The sequence below is a fragment of the Glandiceps talaboti genome, chromosome 19 (assembly GCF_964340395.1).
Source record: "Glandiceps talaboti chromosome 19, keGlaTala1.1, whole genome shotgun sequence".
NCBI lineage: Eukaryota > Metazoa > Hemichordata > Enteropneusta > Spengelidae > Glandiceps > Glandiceps talaboti.
The window spans coordinates 19448143-19470133 of NC_135567.1; the positions used below are offsets into that span (position 1 = coordinate 19448143).

Consider the following 21991-nt stretch of genomic DNA (forward strand, 5'->3'; position numbering starts at 1 on the left):
CCAGCAGCCAATCACCTGATACACAAACATCCATCACCACACACATCTACCACTGTAACCATGGTTACCAGTAGCACATCATTTGACACACCCATCACTATAACCATGATTACTATCAGCCAATCAATTGACACACACCTACCACTGTAACCACAGTTACGAGTAGCATATCATTTGACACACCCATCACTATAACCATGGTTACTATCAGCCAATCAATTGACTAAAACCTACCACTGTAACCACGGTTACCACCAATGAATCAAATTACACATGTACCACAGTTAACATCATCCAACACTAAAGACAGTCCTTACTGACGCAATGACTGGGAATGACTTCTATCTTACTGACGGAATGACTTCCATCTTACTGACGCAATGACTTCCATCTTACTGACGCAATGACTTCCATCTTACTGACGCAATGACTGGGAATGACTTCTATCTTACTGACGGAATGACTTCCATCTTACTGACGCAATGACTGGGAATGACTTCTATCTTACTGACGGAATGACTTCCATCTTACTGACGGAATGACTTCCATCTTACTGACGCAATGACTTCCATCTTACTGACACAATGACTGGGATTGACTTCCATCTTACTGACGCAATGACTTCCATCTTACTGACGCAATGACTTCCATCTTACTGACGCAATGACTTCCATCTTACTGACGCAATGACTTCCATCTTACTGACGCAATGACTGGGAATGACTTCTATCTTACTGACGGAATGACTTCCATCTTACTGACGCAATGACTTCCATCTTACTGACGCAATGACTGGGAATGACTTCTATCTTACTGACGGAATGACTTCCATCTTACTGACGCAATGACTGGGAATGACTTCTATCTCACTGACGGAATGACTTCCATCTTACTGACGGAATGACTTCCATCTTACTGACGGAATGACTTCCATCTTACTGACGCAATGACTTCCATCTTACTGACGCAATGACTGGGAATGACTTCCATCGTATGTTTGAATAAATATTTTATTCTTTTGGTAAACACAAAAACCCTCCATATTCAGAACTGACTTCAAATATTAATTTGGTTATACAAGTGTGTTTGACTTGGACTACTACAAATTTTAACAATTTTTTTTTTCTCTCTCTTCAAAGAACATTACTAATACATTGTTGGAAAGCGCTGGCTGTACGCTACACTACAGCAGATTTCATGTTGGTGTCGGGGAGCGTACAAAACCCATCACACCACATAGGAGTCTACCGCTATGCTCAGTGCGGTGTATGTCTACCGCTAAGCGATGAGCAGTGTATGTCTACCACTAACTGATATGCAGTGTACGTCTACCGCTAAGCTATGCGCAGTGTACGTCTACCGCTAAGTTATGTACGGTGTATGTCTACCGCAAAGCGATATGCAGTGTATGTCTACCACTAACCGATATGCAGTGTATGTCTACCACTAACCGATATGCAGTGTATGTCTACCACTAACCGATATGCAGTGTACGTCTACCGCTAACTGATATGCAGTGTATGTCTACCGCTAAGCTATGCGCAGTGTACGTCTACCGCTAAGTTATGTACGGTGTATGTCTACCGCAAAGCGATATGCAGTGTATGTCTACTGTAAGCGATATGCAGTGTATGTCTACCACTAAGTGATGCGCAGTTTACGTCTACCACTAAGTGATATGCAGTATATGTCTACTGCTATGCTTAGTGCGATTTATATCTACCACTAAGGTTTGAGCGGTTTACATCATCTGCTATGAGTAGTGTATATAAGTTGTGTGTAGTGTACATCTACATCTACCTCTATGCTATGTGTGGTTTACATCTCCTGCTTAGCCATGGGCAGAGCACATCTACCGCAATGTTGTGCGCGATTAACGTCTACTGCTAAGCTTCGAGCAGGTTAGGTGTACTGCGATGTGTGGCTTGCGTCTACAGCTAAGCTATGTGTGGTGTACATCTACCGCTAAGCTATGTGCTAAGCTTCGAGCAGGTTAGGTGTACTGCGATGTGTGGCTTGCGTCTACAGCTAAGCTATGTGTGGTGTACATCTACCGCTAAGCTATGTGCGGTATACATCTACCGCTAAACTATATGCTAAGCTTTGTGTGGTGTAGTCTACCACTAAGCTAGCGGTTTACGTGTACTGCGAAGTGTGGCTTACAGCTACCGCTAAGCTATGTGCGGTGTACATCTACTGCTAAGCTTCTAGCGGTTTACGTATACTGCGAAGTGTGGCTTATGTCTACCGCTAAGCTATGTGCGGCGTACATCTACCGCTAAGCTATATGCGGCGTACGTCTACCGCTATGCTGTGTGCAGTTTACACACAAATCAAGATACATGAAAAAGTGTTAGCTAGGAACACCAAATGCAAGACTCTGACCCAAATCAGGCACTGTCCAAGTTTCCAACAAAAGACAACCATTCTTATAAACAGCGCCCTCTATCAATTATTTAAAGTAGAGCGCACTCTAGTGGCAACCTTTAAATGGTCATGTGACCAGAAATCAGCTGAAATTTTTGTGAAGTAGAAAGAATTGTGAAAAGTTTTGATTTTTGGTTCTGCAAAGAAATACTTTTGTTGCACAGAAATATTTGACGCTCTCTTCCGACAATATTGTGAGATGGTAATGTTCTACACTGGCAAAGATGGCGGGCGTTAGGTTTCGCCACAAGATGTCGTGCTACTTTTTAACAGAACAGGGTTCTCTTTATAAAAAATGGTTGACACATGCCATACAAAAGAGAATACAAACCAACATGTTACGTTCAGCTAAAAAAAAGACATGGTAATCTCTGTAAAGTTTGAATTCCGACATTTTTCGGTGAAAACGTTGACAGTGCCCAGAGTGTGAAAAGAACACCAGAGGAATCAGACATTTCTCTGTAACTCTAGAGTCTAACTATGTACGTTTACAAACTTTCAACGACATTTCTACAAATTTCCTAACTTTAGTCTTCTTTTTTTTTGATTTTTTTTTACAGAAAATCTAGACATAGCCGAGAGATCTCGCATGTTACTCGCATAAAACTGTGATATCTCTTAGCTGAAAAAAGGGAAGATTGAAACTACCACTGACCACAGCATCAAGGTGCATTATGGGAAATATGGCGCTTTAAAAAACACCTAAGAACAAGGTATATCAAAGAAATATTTCTACATAAAAGTATTTTCAAGCAACTCTCTTAAATCTGTGCTTGTGAGAAGGCTGATTTTTTTGCCCCTTGTGTTTGATAAAACTCAACTCGCAGGGTACTTTATCCAGGCTGTACGATTCCTTCATTTTCTAAAAGCACCAAATCACTTGAGTACATTTATACAACTTTTGTCAGTACAATCACTTTAAATCTGGGATGCTTATTTGCATATTCATGCTGTCGTGATCATTGCCTTATATGGTAATAATTTTTCTTTAGAAGAGAAATTTGCATATCATTATTTACATATTCATGACCTGTAGGTCCAAGCTCTGATTGGGTGAGATCTTCAAGCTCATGAATATGCAAATATTCATACCAATAGGGATTTCTGTGACATAATTCATAAATAGATATCACTATAAACAAATAAATTTCTAAAATGTGTTCTGGTGGCAAAAAAAAGGATGTCACGTAAAAATATAGTTGTGACCTGATTAATGTGCGATATGACAGGGTTTGAGGCAGACAGCGACATAAGTTGGAGTGTCCGGAATGGTAACTATTAATTACAATAAATTGTTTTTTTCATTCACAAGCATCGGGAACAAAATTGGCATAACTTTTGAGCATTTTTGATGAAATAACTTGATTTTATTTGTGCAGCAGTTACGTTATCAGATTCCTTCATTCTGTTATGAAAAGGTGAATAATTATGCAAATTTCTTAGGAAATGTGAATAATTATGCAAATTTCTAAGTAAATATGAATAATTATGCAATTGCCATGAAAATGTGTGAATAATTATGCAATTTTTTGTGAAAATATGAATAATTATGCAAACTTCATTCGCACTGCCCCTTGTAAGTGTTAAGTCCGTGTGAATAATACTGACGATCGAAATATCAAATTTTACATGAATATGATTGTATCTTTTACCGAATGGTTTTTCTTTTGACAAATGTTTGAATTTACATTGGCAAAACCTTATATAGCAAATTTGAGTACATTAGCCATTTAAAAGACTTGATGCGATTGGCTGACAAGTCAAAATCTTAATAAATACTGTGCATCTGACCAATCGTTGTTTAGTTCTTTTGAAGGCGAGACAAGTGGCAGTTTCTGTTTAATTGTATGTCAAAACTGGGCTTCCCGACTTCTATATTTTCATTATTGTCGCGAAATTGCAAAAAAGTACGGCAAAATATCTTGAAATGGTACGAATATTTTTTTAAAAATAAAAATCTCTAATGGGGCAATGTCTAACTGTCTTATACAGCCTCTGTGGTAAAAAGGAAAAAAACAAACAAAAACAAATCTTGTTGTCATAACAACACAAACAGAGGAAGATTACGAAGTCTATGTAAACATTTATCATGTGTACAAAATTTGCATATGCACATCCTGGGTATTTGATTGGTCAACATGTATGTATGCAAATTATTCACATACCAGTAAATTGAACACTGATTGGCACATTGTAGTATAAGTACTACATGAAACATCAATGCACGTTCCTGATTGGCTGATATAATTAGTCATGTATATGCAAATAATCTTCCACCTGATTGGCCTGGTACACTGAAATGGCAACACTTGTTGCAGCAAGCATGAAGTTGTCATGGTAATGGCAGTATTAGTTGGGTATCTATTTCCTCCACATATCCTGGCAAAGCCATGTCAGTTTAACCTGACCACCCCCAACAGCAAATGTAATTTGGTATATTCCAAAATACTTGCAAACAGCTGGACGATTACATTGTTGAATTTAGGGGAGGGATGATGTGTGGGAGTAAAATCACCTGACAACAGAATTGAAACGTCAAAATTACACCCTCTTGAACACTGAACATTGTTATTAGATGTTGTTCCCCAATATTTTCTTTGTCTAGCCAAGGAAAATATGAGTGACCTGAGGGGGCTTGTTACTACTATTTGTCTTTCAACTCATAATGACAACATCCCCTAGGTCATGATATTTTCCAGCTAACAGAAGAAAAGTGTTTAGGAATAATATAACTGTACCCGCACAAGCATAATATATCGGGAAACATTACGATGATTTTAAATGTTTTGAGCACTGCATACCAATGTACACATGAATTATCATGATGCAGAACAGCCATAAATACCATATTTTTGGTTTGAACATATTCAACTTAGTTTGTATAAATACCATATTTTTGGTTTGAACATGTTCAACTTGGTTTGTATAAATACCATATTTTTGGTTTGAACATGTTCAATTTGGTTTGTATAAATACAATATTTTTGGTTTGAACATGTTCAACTTGGTTTGTGTGAGCAACATGTACATTCTGAGGGTTTGACACAACTCTGTTGTCGATACTCTGTACAAATGAAGAAAAATTCTAAAACATTGTGAAAACTACTAAAAAATGTACATAAGAATTAAAAAAGTAAGAGGAGAGGAAAAATAAAGAACTCTGTCGTAAAGATTGGTTATTAATGATATGTGTAGATTGTTACAGGATTGAAACACATCCTTATAAGTTTTCAATGCAAAGTACACGAATTTGGTAGAGGCTGGCCTGTGAGGGCGCCCTCACATTTTGGATGAATGACATAACGTATTTTACTCAAGGTAGGGCTTTCAGTCAAATATGAACGACCAAATTTCGATGCTGTCATCTCTAACATTAAACTTTAGGTCACTATGTAAGAGACTGCACAGACAAGTCTTCAATTTTCATCCCCCCCACCCCCTGAATAAGAAATCCACCACAAGTAGACTCGATCACCATACTGAATAGCGCCCTCATAAGGTAGACTTTAGGTAACTTCATTGATGTATGAGGAATTGACTAACGTCTCCTTAAGTTGACATTATGTACCTCCCTCTATAAGTTAGGAATTTTGTTGTGGTGCCTCTCAATAAGTAGACTTTTAATGTGATCCTAATGTACAATGAAATTTGATTGCAGCGCCCCCAAGAGGTGAACAGCTAATACCATCATAGACGTACGAAGGAATGCATATAGCGCCCTCACAAGGTAAGCATTAAATACCTCCAGATGTAAGGAATGCATATAGCACCCTCACAAGGTTGGTATTAAATCCTCCATAGACATATGAAGGAATGCATATAGCACCCTCACAAGGTTGGTATTAAATCCTCCATAGACATATGAAGGAATGCATATAGCGCCCTCACAAGGTAGGAGTAAATGCCCCAATAGACATATGAAGGAATGCATATAGCGCCCTCAAAAGGTTGTTATCTTGAGTTGTTAGATGATTGTCGTCCACAGGGTGTTTTATTCCTGTAACTTGCTACACATATCACAATAACAAGAACTATGAAAATGAACAATCTGAGGCGAAGACATGCGAAGAACTACGAAAAATAACAAATCTGAGGTCAAGAAAGGCGTAGTTATCTTACATACACAAGACTTAACATCTCAACAAACTATCATGGAGGGATTTATTGATTCCTTTGGAAAGAACTAGAAAAAGACTCTGGTGTTACAGAAAGCGTTGCCACCACCTCTCCACCCCTTTCACTGTAAAGTTAGTATCACCCTATTGATTCAAACAATGGGATCAGTCTACTTAGCAGGGAAAGCAGGGGGGAGGGGTTTACAAAAGCTGCTTCAAAAACATGAACATGTAGTACAGGTACATCAAAGGACACTACATTTAAGAGACAAGTTTCTGTAAAACTTACATCATCAGCAATACATACACACTTCCTTTCAATTTGTCAGTCTTTACTTACACTCAAGCCCTACTATAACAAGAGCCCCATACTATATGCCTCCAGTACGGGTTTAAATGGGTCATGTATCAAAATACTACTACAGTACAGTACAGTCACACTCGTATGATAATGTGCTACAATAAAATGCTCATCCCTGGAACATTCATAGAATGTTCAGTTCTCGAACACTCCGAGTGCTAAGTACTTGAACACTCATAGAATGCTAAGTTCTTGAACACTCATAGAATGCTCAGTTCTTGAACACTCTGAGTGCAAAGTTCTCGAATACTCATAGAATGCTAAGTTCTCAAACACTTATAGAATGCTCAGTTCTCGAACACTCATAGAATGCTCAGTTCTCGAACACTTATAGAATGCTAAGTTCTCGAACACTCATAGAATGCTCAGTTCTCGAACACTCTGAGTGCAAAGTTCTCGAACACTCATAGAATGCTCAGTTCTTGAACACTCTGAGTGCAAAGTTCTCGAACACTCATAGAATGCTCAGTTCTTGAACACTCATAGAATGCTCAGTTCTCAAACACTTATAGAATGCTCAGTTCTCGAACACTCATAGAATGCTCAGTTCTCGAACACTTATAGAATGCTCAGTTCTCGAACACTCATAGAATGCTAAGTTCTCGAACACTCATAGAATGCTCAGTTCTTGAACACTCTGAGTGCAAAGTTCTCGAACACTCATAGAATGCTCAGTTCTTGAACACTCATAGAATGCTCAGTTCTTAAACACACATAGAATGCTCAGTTCTCAAACACTTATAGAATGCTTAGTTCTCGAACACTCATAGAATGCTCAGTTCTCGAACACTTATAGAATGCTCAGTTCTGGAACACTCTTGGAATGCTCACTTCTTGAACACTCCGAGTGCTCAGTTCTGGAACATTCATAGAATGCTCAGTTCTGGAACATTCATAGAATGCTCAGTTCTCGAACACTCATAGAATGTCAAGTTCCAGAACACCCATAACTAGAGTTGGCAGGTGAATGCAAGAACGTCAAGTCCTGGAACACCCATAACTAGAGTTGGCAGGTGAATGCAAGAACGTCAAGTCCTGGAACACCCATAACTAGAGTTGGCAGGTGAATGCAAGAATGTCAAGTCCTGGAACACCCATAACTATACTTCCTTAACACCAAGACAAAGTACTAGTACAACAAAGCCCCAAGAGCTAGCATGTCATCTACTAGTACATGTATATAGTATGTACTAGCACATGCATTAAGTACAGAGTCAGCATTGGGTGCTAGTAATATTTGATATTGGCCTTGAATATATCATAAATTATTGGCTACTATGTTGCAAAAAATGTAGCAAAGTGCAAACCTGATATACAACCTGTGAAAAAATACCAGTGTATTTGCTTGCAGTAAACAGGAATGAGGCAAGCTTCATGCAAAGACGTAGGATGTAATTAGTGTAGGTAACTTATTAAAGTATAATGCTACACATTAAGTGCATGATAACGACCAAGTCAGCTGTATCTTTTTACATTAAAACCTACAGATATATAAACAAACTTACAAAAGCAACAAGTGAATCTACATCAATTTTTGTATCAATTGTATTATTGTTTTTACCTGATTTTGTCTTTGCATGAAGACTTTCTATGGCTCACATCATTCACGCAAACGCACTGTTTTGTTTTTTTCAGGAGTTGGATATACACAGCAATGTTTGCTACACGAAGTACTTATATTCAACATTGCTTGCAAGATACTCACAAAGATTGATTATGATTTGTAGTCTCGGTTACCCAGACTCTCACCAGTGGGGGCTCTACTATGAGACCACCCAGTCTTGGTTAACCAGACTCTCACCACTGGGGGCGCTCTTCTACGAGACCACCCAACCGACAGTCTGGGGAAACCACGTTCCAACTGGTCACTGGGATTTAATTATTCTAGCACATTGCCATATGTTCAGACATATACTGTACTGTAGTAATCAAGGCAGTATTTATGAAAAATTCTTCAGAAAAAAAAAAGAGAAAAAAATGGAATTGGCCCCGTTTCAAAAATGATCAAATACTGTTGTCAAATCAAGTGCATCTAAGGCGACTTACAATTACGCCATTCCGAGTCTGTAGAAATTTAGCAGTATCAAGGTAAACACACCATAAATAAATTTGTTGCATATACTTGTAGTTTTTACGCCTCTCAAGCAGTTGTAAGTGAAAATAAATCCAAAATGGCTACTACAAGTATTTTGCAAGGTCATGGAATGGGGTACACCCTCAAGTGGTCATGGAATGGGGTAAATGTCAGTGTTGGTCTGCAGTAGGCTGTCATTGTACGCGAGAGGGCGCTATTCACTGCGGCCTTCAATTATCATTTCATAGAGGGTGCTGTTCTCTGCAGCCATTTGTATGCTTTCTCTTTCAAAAACATCGTCAATGATTTTAAAATTTGATTCCACCGGATAATGTGCATTGTCCAAAAGAGACGTGCAAGTAACAAAATTAATGACACTTCAAGAAAATTGCAAACTTTGAGACCAACTGAAGTGACACTTCATATCACCTTAGATGCACAGGTTTGACATTGTGTCAAAAATAGTAAATTCGGTTTTTCCAAATCTTTTTTTTTTTTGCTTAAGTAAACAATGCAAATATTGCATCAAAATTTCAGTTCTTCAGAAAAAAAATGCGGGAAATTAAACTTTCACTTGGCATGTTTTTATATTCAAATTATTTAAAATAAATATTCAAAAATTCAAGGATTCCCATTTGCTCTCAAATTGCTACCTATTTCTTTATACTACAGGCTGTGGTTTCATATGGAAATCATTAATCTTTACCCTGAACTAGTCCCTCCCCACCACTTTACTTTCAGAAAGCTAACAAAGTCATTTGGCATAGTGCCAATATAAATTGGCATAGTGCCAGCATAGTGATTTGGCATAGTGCCAGTGTGTACTGGCACAGTGTCAACATATATTGGCATGGTGCCAGCAGTCATTTGGCATAGTGCCAGCATGCATTGGCACAGTGCCATTATCTGTTGGCATGGTGCCAGCATGTGGCTCTTGTTCTGCATGACTAAACAAACTACGTGCAAAATCACTCCTACATTTTCCTCGCAAACACAAAAAGCCGACGCTTGTTGTGCTATGTGCTATGATAAGCTGAAGTACAATGAAAAACACATTCTTACAAATTATCACGTGACAAAAATGTCCAACTGTAGAGGAAAGAAGTTACAAACTAACTAGTCTCAACATCTCGTACCACTATCGTAGGTCTGATAAAAAAGTTTAACAATAGTTTGCGTAATATGAAGACGCTACTGGGTGGACCCACGTTAACGCTAGTCAAAACATCTTACACGCACGTGCTTAATCGTCCTACTCAGAGTGACACCCAAGAAGTCTTTGGCTTCTAGCAGCGACATACAAATATAACTATCCCTGGCTTTTCACGAGGAAAACTTTCAAAGCGTTCATTCTTAGGCACTTAGCATATGCACATACAATATTTGAAAGTGCACAAACAAAATGCCCTAAATTCTTGTCCTTTTTTTTTTACCAGTTACCATGGCAACACAAATCTGTGTAAAAATGAGACTCAAGTGCATCACATCAGAATCATGGCATCCCTGGGCATCATATGCATATTAGGAGAATCTGGACTGCTTAGCTTTATAAGAATTGTATCCTGCTAGCATGGGACTACTTAGGTTTGTGAGAATTATATCCCACTCTACAAAGAGACTGTATGTGAGAAATCAGATCACACTACCAAGGACTCCTTAAGTTTGTAAGAATTGTATTCACTTGAGCCAGGGACTGCTTAACTTGGTAAGAATTGAATCACTCTAACATAAACGTCCGGCACTAGAAATTGTTGCAAGACCAACCTAACCAACGATGGTTTTGCATTATAAATACAGAAAGGAAACAACAAAGTTGGGTGGATATTTGTAGGAACAGTAGTATTTCCATCATTATATGTTTTGTTCATGCAGACACATTTTAGAGAAAAAAAGCTCCTGTGTGTGTTTACGACTCTGGTAATTAAGCCTTCAGTTTTCTAAGATAGGTACAAACTAAAACTATTGTCACAACATGGTGGTACAACAGTAACAAGCTATTGAATGGACGTTGATTTAATTATAGTCTCAGTAGGGAGTTCAAGTTACAGTGTAGTATTTTGGGACTTCCATGTTTACATTATCTTGATCGATGATTAATAGCACAACAGAGGAACCTTATCACCCACTTGTGTAATCTACCACATTGAAGAACAACAGATTTAGTTTGCCTCTATCTTAGAAAACCCAAAGGCTCGATTACAAGTGTAATATTTCAAGTGCTACAAACATACAAGTATTGTGTCATTGTCCGACAACTACAACTGCACTGCTGTTGTGACATCTACTACTGCACTGCACAGCTACGCTAGCTATCTTGTTTTTAAAAACTCTCTCTTACATTGAGATTGAGGGTGACGTAAAAAATGTTGTGATCTTACAAGTGTACAAAGAAATGAGTTCCAATGTAAAGGAGATATCGATTTAGTAGCTTTTGAAATCAGATTCAAATAATCAAAATTCACATCAAAACAGGGCTCGTACATACAAGAAGTTTTACAAGTAAACAAATTTTTATCTCTAGATATGCTGACTACAGAAGAGGTCAAAATATTCGGACAAAAATTTTCATTTACATGGTTCGACTCACAATTTTTTTTCTCTCCAAAATTTCTCCTCATTTTAAACATAGTAGCAAAAAAACTGGCAAAAATCTCAATTGTTGACAAGTTGTACACCATACTAAATTCATGATTTGACCTTTGACCTCAAAATATGACAGTGTTGGTCGCTGGTTATTTTAAGACATTGCAGTAGCACAAGGGAGAAAAACAAACAAGCGTTGACGCTACAAGAGCGTTGACGCTAAACGAGTGTTGACGCTACAAGAGCGTTGACGCTACAAGAGCGTTGGCGCTACAAGAGCGTTGACGCTAAACGAGCGTTGACGCTACAAGAGCGTTGACGCTAAACGAGTGTTGACGATTTCTGATGGAAACAATCAACGTGTGATAGGACAAGACCCCTCTCAGGGCGCACAGGTATATACACATGCACGTACCTACAAAAATGTCTTTCTAAATGTGGTGACACAATCTCCTGTACTACTAACTGATTGGTTGCTTTTGACCTTTGAACCTGGTTTATTTGTAACTGATTGGTTGCTTTTGACCTTTGAACCTGGTTTACTGCTTTTGACCTTAGAACCTGGTTTACTTGTTACTGATTGGTTGCTTTTGACCTTTGAACCTTGATTACTTGTTACTGATTGGTTGAGAACATCACGGTAGTCTACACAGTGAATATCCTAAACATTATTTTTGCTACAAATGGAAACATTGCACTTGGTGGTCACAGAAATTTCCCTTGTATTGTAAATCAATAAAGAATTTGTGTGTCACTGCAACGCTCCAAGGAGCTTGATAATTTATCTCCATATTTTTTTAAAAACTTTTTCAAGATTTCATTGGTTATTTCAGAGCTCTCCAAAGCACGTATAAACACATGTACACACAGTGAATTAAATTAGAACAGACACCCCCTGTCTGGGCAGCCAGGTAAAAATCTCCTAATTGGCTATAGAAGATAAAGTGCCCAGGGGGTGCAACTCACTAGTGGCCTATAATCAGTGAAGATAGTGACATAGTGACCAGAGTGCCCCACAACGGTGTTGATGGCGCGTCGGCGTTACACCAGGTTGTACTCCTTAAGATTGAGTTGCAAGATCGTATCCTTGACAGCTGCGAATACAAACCTGATATTTTCTGTGTCGGTCGCACATGTAAAATGGGAATAGATGATCTTGTCGCTATCAGGGTTAAGGTCAACAAACATCCGCAAAATAAATTCCCGTGCTGCTTGCGCATCCCTCTGTGGACCTACAGAAATGATAAGGGTTTGATTTTTATTGCAGCCAAAAACAAATGACATCTGGCTGGAAAATATCACAATTACAGATTTTAATAAATACTGTCAATGGACACCTAACACCAGGCCTGTACCTAGCACCAGGCCGGTACCTAGCACCAGGCCGGTACCTAGCACCAGGCCGGTACCTAACACCAGGCCGGTACCTAGCACCAGGCCGGTACCTAGCACCAGGCCGGTACCTAGCACCAGGCCGGTACCTAACACCAGGCCGGTACCTAACACCAGGCCGGTACCTAGCACCAGGCCGGTACCTAGCATCAGGCCGGTCCCTAACACCTGGCTGGTACCTAACACCTGGATGGTACCTAGCACCAGGCCGGTACCTAGCACCAGGCCGGTACCTAACACCTGGCTGGTACCTAACACCTGGCTGGTACCTAGCACCAGGCTGGTACCTAACACCAGGCTGGTACCTAGCACCAGGCTGGTACCTAACACCTGGCTGGTACCTAACACCAGGCTGGTACCTTACACCAGGCAGGTACCTAACACCAGGCTGGTACCTAACACCAGGGTGGCACCTAACACCAGGCTGGCACCTAACACCAGGCTGGTACCTAACACCTCACTGGCATGATGAAAAGGGAAGCACAACATTATGTTAACATAAAACTTATACCTGAACAGCAAACTGGAAAGGTACACTTCAACTCAATCTGATTAAAATCTGATGTACTGTATATTTTGTGATTTCTTTTTGGGCTGTTACGTTTACTGTCCCTTAGTTTATTGTGAGCACTCCTTACATACATCTGACACAAAAACATAAGTGTTCCTGTACCAAATATAGAACTTACGAGTAGCGAATCAGAATCGGTCTTTCAATATATACACTCAACATTCAAAACTGAAAGAAAGAGAACCACCAAACAATAAATGTAACATTGTTGCTCTTTTCAGGGTTCTTGTATGCTTTGGTGTATTACACGTTCCCATTTGTTGAGTGAATTCACTCAGTGCTTAGATTTGGTATGGGGACGCCTATGGTGTTGTGTCAGATGTATGTAGCGAGTGCTCACAAAAGAACAAACGACAGTAAATGTAACAGCCAAAAAGAAATCATGTGTACAGTACATCGGATTTTAATCAGATTGACTTCAGCTGTACTGTAGATGCGAGTAAATTAAAATATCTTACCATCAAACTCAGGAAAGTAATCTACTAGATGTGAGTACATGATTTTCTCTTCCAATAAGTCTTTCTTGTTGAGAAATAAAATAACCGATGAGTTCTGGAACCATGGATACGTGATAATTGTTCTGAACAACGCTTTGCTTTCTTCCATTCGATTCTGTCAACAAACAAACAAACAAACAATAACAAATAGGAAATTGAGAAAACAGCGCCCTCGCTCATTTGGGGGTATCATCACCTCACTGTACCGTTTCTTAAGAGCTTTGTTCCTTGGTATTCTGTACAAGTGTAAATCGGGGATGTTTTTTGTATTGTTCAGACATCGAGGAAAGCAGCAGTGCTCTATGATTAACTGAGTAACCTATACCATGTATACCACCAAGGTACACACAAACAGGAAGTAGAGCACCACCATGGCAAATTCAACATGACCACGCCTATAGCAACAGCCAAATGATCGCATATATTGCATAGATAACAACAGGGTTGGATAGGCAACTGCATAATCATTCAGCAAATACCTAGGATGGATCAGCATGTGGGTAAATATTTTGCAGTTCTGCTACATTGCCATTGACGCTTTTTTTTTAATAATAATGTCCCCCAAAAAACTTAAGATGACCCAGAAAAATGAAAGTCTTGGGACACTATGTCCCACTCTTTTCCAAAGGCTGGCTCTGCAACACTTGTTAGGTAATATCCAATCATTTGTCAGCTCAGGATTCTACTTACACATTGTTTACATCATTCTAATAGGGGTTTATTTACTCATTTGCGGGAACAACTTTTGGTTCATAATTTCACATTTAGCCAGACAGGGTTAGAGATGATTGGACACCACATTGGCATCCAGACAGGGTTAGAGATGATTGGATACCAGGTTGGCATCTAGACAGGGTTAGAGATGATTGGATACCAGGTTGGCATCTAGACAGGGTTAGAGATGATTGGATACCAGGTTGGCATCCAGACAGGGTTAGAGATGATTGGATACCAGGTTGGCATCCAGACAGGGTTAGAGATAATTGGATACCAGATTGGCATCCAGACAGGGTTAGAGATGATTGGATACCAGGTTGGCATCTAGACAGGGTTAGAGATGATTGGATACCAGGTTGGCATCTAGACAGGGTTAGAAATGATTGGATACCAGGTTGGCATCCAGATTATTGGTGCTACCAACCTCATTATCTGATTCCACCAATACTTGGTCATATTCACTTAAGGCGACTAAGAACATGATGGACGTCACGTTTTCGAAACAATGTATCCATTTACGACGTTCTGATCGCTGACCCCCTACGTCAACCATTCTGTAAATAAACAAGATTTGTTTACAATTATTTTTACACTGCAAATAAACAAGACAGGTGTGTACAACTATCATATATTGTAAATAAAAGTTGTTTATAAAAATTTACACTGTAAATAAACAAGACATGTTTACAACTACCATATATTGTAAACAAATAAACAAAAAAATTGTTAACAACAATATTGACATTGTAAATAAACAAAAAAGTTTAAATGAATAATGCTGCCTATACTGTAGTTTAAGTGGTATAGAAAATGACGTAAAGTACACCTCTATAAATAAACAATTGTTTCCAACTATCATGTTGCAAACAAACGAGTGTTGTTTACAACTTTGTTTACACTGAAAATAAATAAATAAACAGTATGTGTAATAAGATTATATGCCAATGTGCTACACCACTGATGCACAAGAATTTATTGTTACACCCCAAATGTGGTCATCCTGCACTACACATGATCAGTATGCCTGCCTGCATGTCTGTTACATCAATTTGATATGCCACTGACAACAAATTCTTGCTACATACCAAGTAGGGAACTTGCAAACCCGTCATGTTGAATGTTGCATCATGGGAAATGTGATCATAAATACTAATCAAATAGCATTGTAAACAATATTGTTACATTGTTTATAACCAGGAATGATAGTCACCCTGATCTATGTGGGAGGTTTATTTTATCAGTAGCTCCAGATTAGGTATTACGATAACCACAGATAATCCCATAGTCCTTTGCGTCTGAGCATGCTCAGTTTGGATTGCAAGTTCCCTATTAGGTAATCCCCTTAACCCATAATATGAGATTAATGTGTCTCCTCTATTTCGATTTACCACCGATGCACAGAATTTATTGGATTTAGAATGTTTAGACTCTTATTTTGAGTGGAACTGAAATAGAAGTGCATTGTTGTGACGAAGAACAAATTCCATCCACTTTGGACAAATGTGAATATGAATATGAATGTGACTATGAATGTGAATATGAATATGACTATGAATGTGAATATGAATATGAATGTGAATGTGACTATGAATGTGAATATGAATGTGACTATGAATATGAATATGAATGTGAATGTGACTATGAATGTGAATATGAATATGAATGTGAATATGAATATGAATGTGAATATGAATATGGGCAGTGTGCCCTCTAAGCCAATTTTACTTGCTACTGACGCACACAATTTGTAGTGACACCAAAATTTGATGTTCCCCTATCTCTTATATGTACTGACTCACAAGAAATGCCAGTTTTTATCATTTTGACACACAACAACAAAAATTTGGCTATCATTAGAGAGAACACTGAATAAATATGAGGTATGGATTAAGTGTGGTTTTTGGTGTTGTAAAACAAGACTTAAATTTGACCGATTCCTTCCTTACCTAAAAATAACTGTCTCCAGTTCAAAGGGATATTCAATAATACCAGTCGTCGGCACTCTTACTCTTAATACGTCCTGCTCCGTTGGTACGTAATCTGGATTCGATATGCGATCTAACTCAGTAAGATAACTGCAAAACAAACAAAATACAACCAATCAATCAATCAATCAATCAATCAATCAGTCAGTAAATCAATCAATCAAATCTTGTTCCTTTGGTATGTAATCTTGACTTGATATGTGATTCAACAATCAGTCAATAAATGAGCCAGTCTGGTACAAGGGGTCAAAATATTCAAGGAGTCTGAGAGATGATGTAGTTACACAGTCCTAGTAGACTACCAATTTCAGAAAGTGGAAGCCCAAGGATGGTGGTGATCTGTACTCCAATATTCCTGAACTGAAATCTGATTTCCTCTATTGGAAATAGTTGTATTATTAAAATACTTTCGTGTCCATAAAATTTCCATCCTCATCACATAACCAGTGGTAGCCTGAGTAGGCTACCAGCTGCAAATTATGGTAGCCCCATGACAAGAATCGGTAGTCTGTGGACATGGGACTGACAAGAATTGGTAGTCTGTGGACATGGGACTGACAAGAATTGGTAGTCTGTGGACATGGGACTATGGTAGCCCCATGACAAGAATTGGTAGTCTGTGGGCATGGGACTATGATAGCCCCATGACAAGAATTGGTAGTCTGTGGACATGGTACTATGATAGCCCCATGACAAGAATTGGTAGTCTGTGGACATGGGACTATGGTAGCCCCATGACATGAATTGGTAGGCTGTGGACATGGGACTATGGTAGCCCCATGACAAGAATTGGTAGTCTGTGGACATGGGACTATGGTAGCCCCATGACAAGAATTGGTAGTCTGTGGACATGGGACTATGATAGCCCCATGACAAGAATTGGTAGTCTGTGGACATGGGACTATGATAGCCCCATGACAAGAATTGGTAGTCTGTGGACATGGGACTATGGTAGCCCCATGACAAGAATTGGTAGTCTGTGGACATGGGACTATGGTAGCCCCATGACAAGAATTGGTAGTCTGTGGACATGGGACTATGGTAGCCCCATGACAAGAATTGGTAGTCTGTGGACATGGGACTATGGTAGCCCCATGACATGAATTGGTAGTCTGTGGACATGGGACTATGGTAGCCCCATGACAAGAATTGGTAGTCTGTGGACATGGGACTATGGTAGCCCCATGACAAGAATTGGTAGTCTGTGGACATGGGACTGACAAGAATGGGTAGTCTGTGGACATGGGACTGACAAGAATTGGTAGTCTGTGGACATGGGACTGACAAGAATTGGTAGTCTGTGGACATGGGACTGACAAGAATTGGTAGCCTGTGGACATGGGACTATGGTAGCCCCATAACAAGAATTGGTAGTCTGTGGACATGGGACTGACAAGAATTGGTAGTCTGTGGACATGGGACTGACAAGAATTGGTAGTCTGTGGACATGGGACTGACAAGAATTGGTAGTCTGTGGACATGGGACTGACAAGAATTGGTAGTCTGTGGACATGGGACTATGGTAGCCCCATGACAAGAATTGGTAGTCTGTGGACAAGAATTGGTAGTCTGTGGACATGGGACTATGATAGCCCCATGACAAGAATTGGTAGTCTGTGGACATGGGACTACTGTTAATTTGGAGCCCTGCAGTACTACAGACAAACATAAAATGTCATGAAAAACAGGACAACAATAGTACAGGTAGGTATTTGGGAAGAGAAACAGTAAATCTCAAAATAGAAGCACTAAATGTATCAATAATAAACAACACAAAAACAAGACCTACATTTTTTCCAGGGTTTTATACAAAACACTACAAAAACATCAACATACCGAAGGTGTATATCTCAGCTCTGTCACTTTCCAGGGTTTTATACAAAACAACATAAAAACACCAAAAAAACATCAACATATCGAAGGTGTGCAGCTCAGCTCTGTCATTTTCCAGGGTTTTATACAAAACAACACAAAAACATCAACATATCCAAGGTATCTCTCGGCTCTGTCACTTTTCCAGGGTTTATTTTTTTTCATGTTGATTTCGATATCCTTTAGAAAACTTGTGTTATTTATAGCAACACAGTCATCAATGAACAAGGGAAAAAATCCATAATTCAATATTTCACATTGAAAATAAAGAACTGCCCTAGTTTACCAGGTACTGTGAATGTAATGTGGCACAGTGTGTCCCCGTTGCCATTTTACATAAAATAGCTGACACCTATACAATCAGCATTTCTGCTAAAATTTCATAACCATGGCAACAGTGAAGGGTAACATTAGTAAATTTAAGATTTATATGTCAATGTTCAACTTTTTGGTTGACAGCATTCCCTTCAAAAGGCATTGTTAGGTTAATTGAAACATTGACATAATTAGACAACGCCCTCTAAATCAATTAATGTGATTCCTTTGTTTTTATATCCTACAGCTAACCTTGAAATCTAATGTTAGAAAAAAGTTTGTTTGGTTTCGTTTACCTGCCCCACCTAGTTTTACTTTTTTTACGTATTCAAGAAAAAATAATAAAATCCCCAAAATTGTGAAATCTTGCAAGAAATTATGGATGCGGAAACTGACATTAACTTAAAAAGGCAATATAAAACTATTCTTCCAATCTGTAATGGCTGTACATCTAATGAGAAGAAACCAATAACACAAGAGACCATATGAAAAACAATGGAAAACATAACTACCTGAACTAGACACTCACGTATGAAAAAAATAAACTAAACAATCTACCCTTCCCACTTATTCTAAAATTGACCGTAATCGGAACCACATAATTTTTTTTTTGTTAGGCCTAAGGCCAGTTTAATAATTATTGACTTACTCCGTGCCAAGATTTGGAACAGGAACACCTATGGTGTTGTGTCAGATGTACGTAACAAGCACTCACAAAAGAACAAACAGCAGTAAACGTAACAGCCAAAAAGAAATTGTGACGTGTACACTACATCGGATTTTAATCAGATTGAGTCTGTGCGGGATACTTGCATACAGAGACTATTGCCTGGCACTGTTACCCGCTAGAGTAATTTCGCTGCACATCTATTCTTCACCTTTTTCCAGTGTGTTATTATTTAATACTTTTGACTTACTATTTTGCTGAATCTGTTAGCTGATACTCCCTCCTTCTGTCATAACACTCTTGAATACCAGGATCATTCCATAAATTTTTAATTGCTTCTACATAGTGTGATTCTAACGTCGTCACTGTTTCATGGTCTACACCCCGTAAAAGGTTTGAGTGTTCCTGTAGTTCCTGTGAAATAAAATACAAATAAGATAGGTCAGACATAGATAGAGGGCGCTATACCATGTCATTAGTAGTCCTGTAACATAATACAGACACCAGACATAGAGGGCGCTATGCCACGTCATTTGATACTTCCTGTAAAATATCAGTACAATGTGACAAGACCAATGTAGATAGAGGGCGCTATACTATGTCATTCGACTCCTGTAGAATATCAATACAAATGAGACAAGCCAAACATACATAGAGGGCGCTGTGCTATGGTAACTCCATTAAACATTCTTGAAACATACAAAATACAAGAGGGCACACTGTGTTGTAGTCTAACATTTGCGATTGCTTGGAATTAGTCACATGACAAGATACAGAGACTTAGCATTGACTTTTTATCACAAGAGGGCGCTATACTATTGCAATTCAAGTATTTCTGTTATTAGACATGGAATACACAAGCAGGCGCTGTACGTATGATCAGTCATTTGTGAGTTTTTCTTGAGGTTAGTTAGTCACATAATGACAAGATCCAGACTTAACATTGGCTGTTTTTAACACAAGAGGGCACTGTGCTATGTCAGTCATTTGTGAGTTTAGTTAGTCACATGACAAGATACAGAGTCTTAACATTGGCTGTTTTTAACACAAGAGGGCGCTGTGCTAAGGTCACGGACAAATCAAATTCTATTGTTCCCACACTCACTAAAACTTTCATTAATTAAGAACCAATTAGACCTGACTATGCAAATAAATATATCAATCATTGAATCAACACTGTATTAGCCATCGAATGGATAAAGTCAAAGAATCAATAAAAATATTATACTAAAATTTACAAAATTGACAACACTACAGTGCCTTGTTATAGTGTAGGTAATTGGAGTCGTAACCCAGTAAGTTCCTCTACATTCAAAAAGGAGATACTGAGGTTTTGAAGGTTAGAAACCATGGTTACAGAAAGTATGTAAGTGGGTAACATTTACCACAGTTGCCTAGTCATTATACCAGGTTCCCTATCACTGTTTTTGTTAAGGGTGGTATTAAAGTAGGTAAAATCTACCACAGTTCCCCAGTCATTTTACCAGGGTTCTCTACCAGTGTTTTTATTAAGAGTGGTAAGTACCGTAGGTAAAATTTACCACAGTTGCCTAGTCATTATACTACGGTTCCCTATCACTGTTTTTGGGTGGTAAGTAGGTAAAATTTACCACAGTTGCCCAGTCATTTTACCAGGGTTCTCTACCAGTGTTTTTGGGTGGTAAGTAGGTAAAATTTACCACAGTCATTTTACCAGGGTTTTACTCTGGGAAATTATAATTTCAGTAAGGAATCCATAATTATATGCATATTGATCAAACTGTGGTACATAGAAACATGTTGGGGTCATGTTAAGTCAATTTCAGTAACAACACCTCATTTACATATTCCATTCACATGTCCCTGTCTGGGTTTAACTTCTATAGCTAACAGAATGAGTACAGATAAACATACGCAGATAGTATTTATTTATTTTTTGCATAAATTTATGTGACTGCATAAAAACACAAGATTTAGCACAAATAAAAACACTGCAGGAACTGCAAGTGTATATCCATAAGGGATTCATACTTGTATCCTTAACAAAATTATGATACAAGGTATGAAAAACCTTTGTAAATTTTACCAGATTTTCCCTCGAGTTCCAACCTCAGGAAAATTACTGTCAGTAAAATCCTGTTGTGAGTCTTATATAAACACATCTTATGAAACTACGCTTACACAACTATTCCAGTTTTCAGAGAAGAAAGAAGTGTCTTTCCTCTTAGCACCACTTCATTGATGTGACACCCACAGATGTGTTAGATGTCGGGACTCACAACTATATTAATGAATACAAAGTAGGAAATCTATTACAGATAATTAAGTGCCAACGCTACGTTTTCTTTTATATAAATCTGTACACTTCAAACATCAACTGGAAGGTGGTCTCTTCGCAAAACAATTAAAAGCTAGGGTGGCCAGGTACTGTGTATA

At 38.5% G+C, this 21991-nt stretch overlaps 1 protein-coding gene across 1 annotated transcript in view; it reads right to left on the reverse strand.

Moving 5' to 3' along the window:
- Window positions 1–1025: 1025 nt before the first annotated feature.
- LOC144450308 (guanine nucleotide-binding protein G(q) subunit alpha) overlaps window positions 1026–21991 on the reverse strand; it is a 37428-nt gene continuing 16462 nt past the window's right edge. The window contains exons 3-7 of the mRNA XM_078140910.1: window positions 19827–19990; window positions 16684–16812; window positions 15162–15291; window positions 13982–14135; window positions 1026–12792 (exon numbers count right to left, since the gene is read on the reverse strand). Coding sequence (XP_077997036.1) covers window positions 12602–12792; window positions 13982–14135; window positions 15162–15291; window positions 16684–16812; window positions 19827–19990 — 768 coding nt within the window. The 3' untranslated portion in view covers window positions 1026–12601. The remainder of the gene's footprint in view (window positions 12793–13981; window positions 14136–15161; window positions 15292–16683; window positions 16813–19826; window positions 19991–21991) is intronic.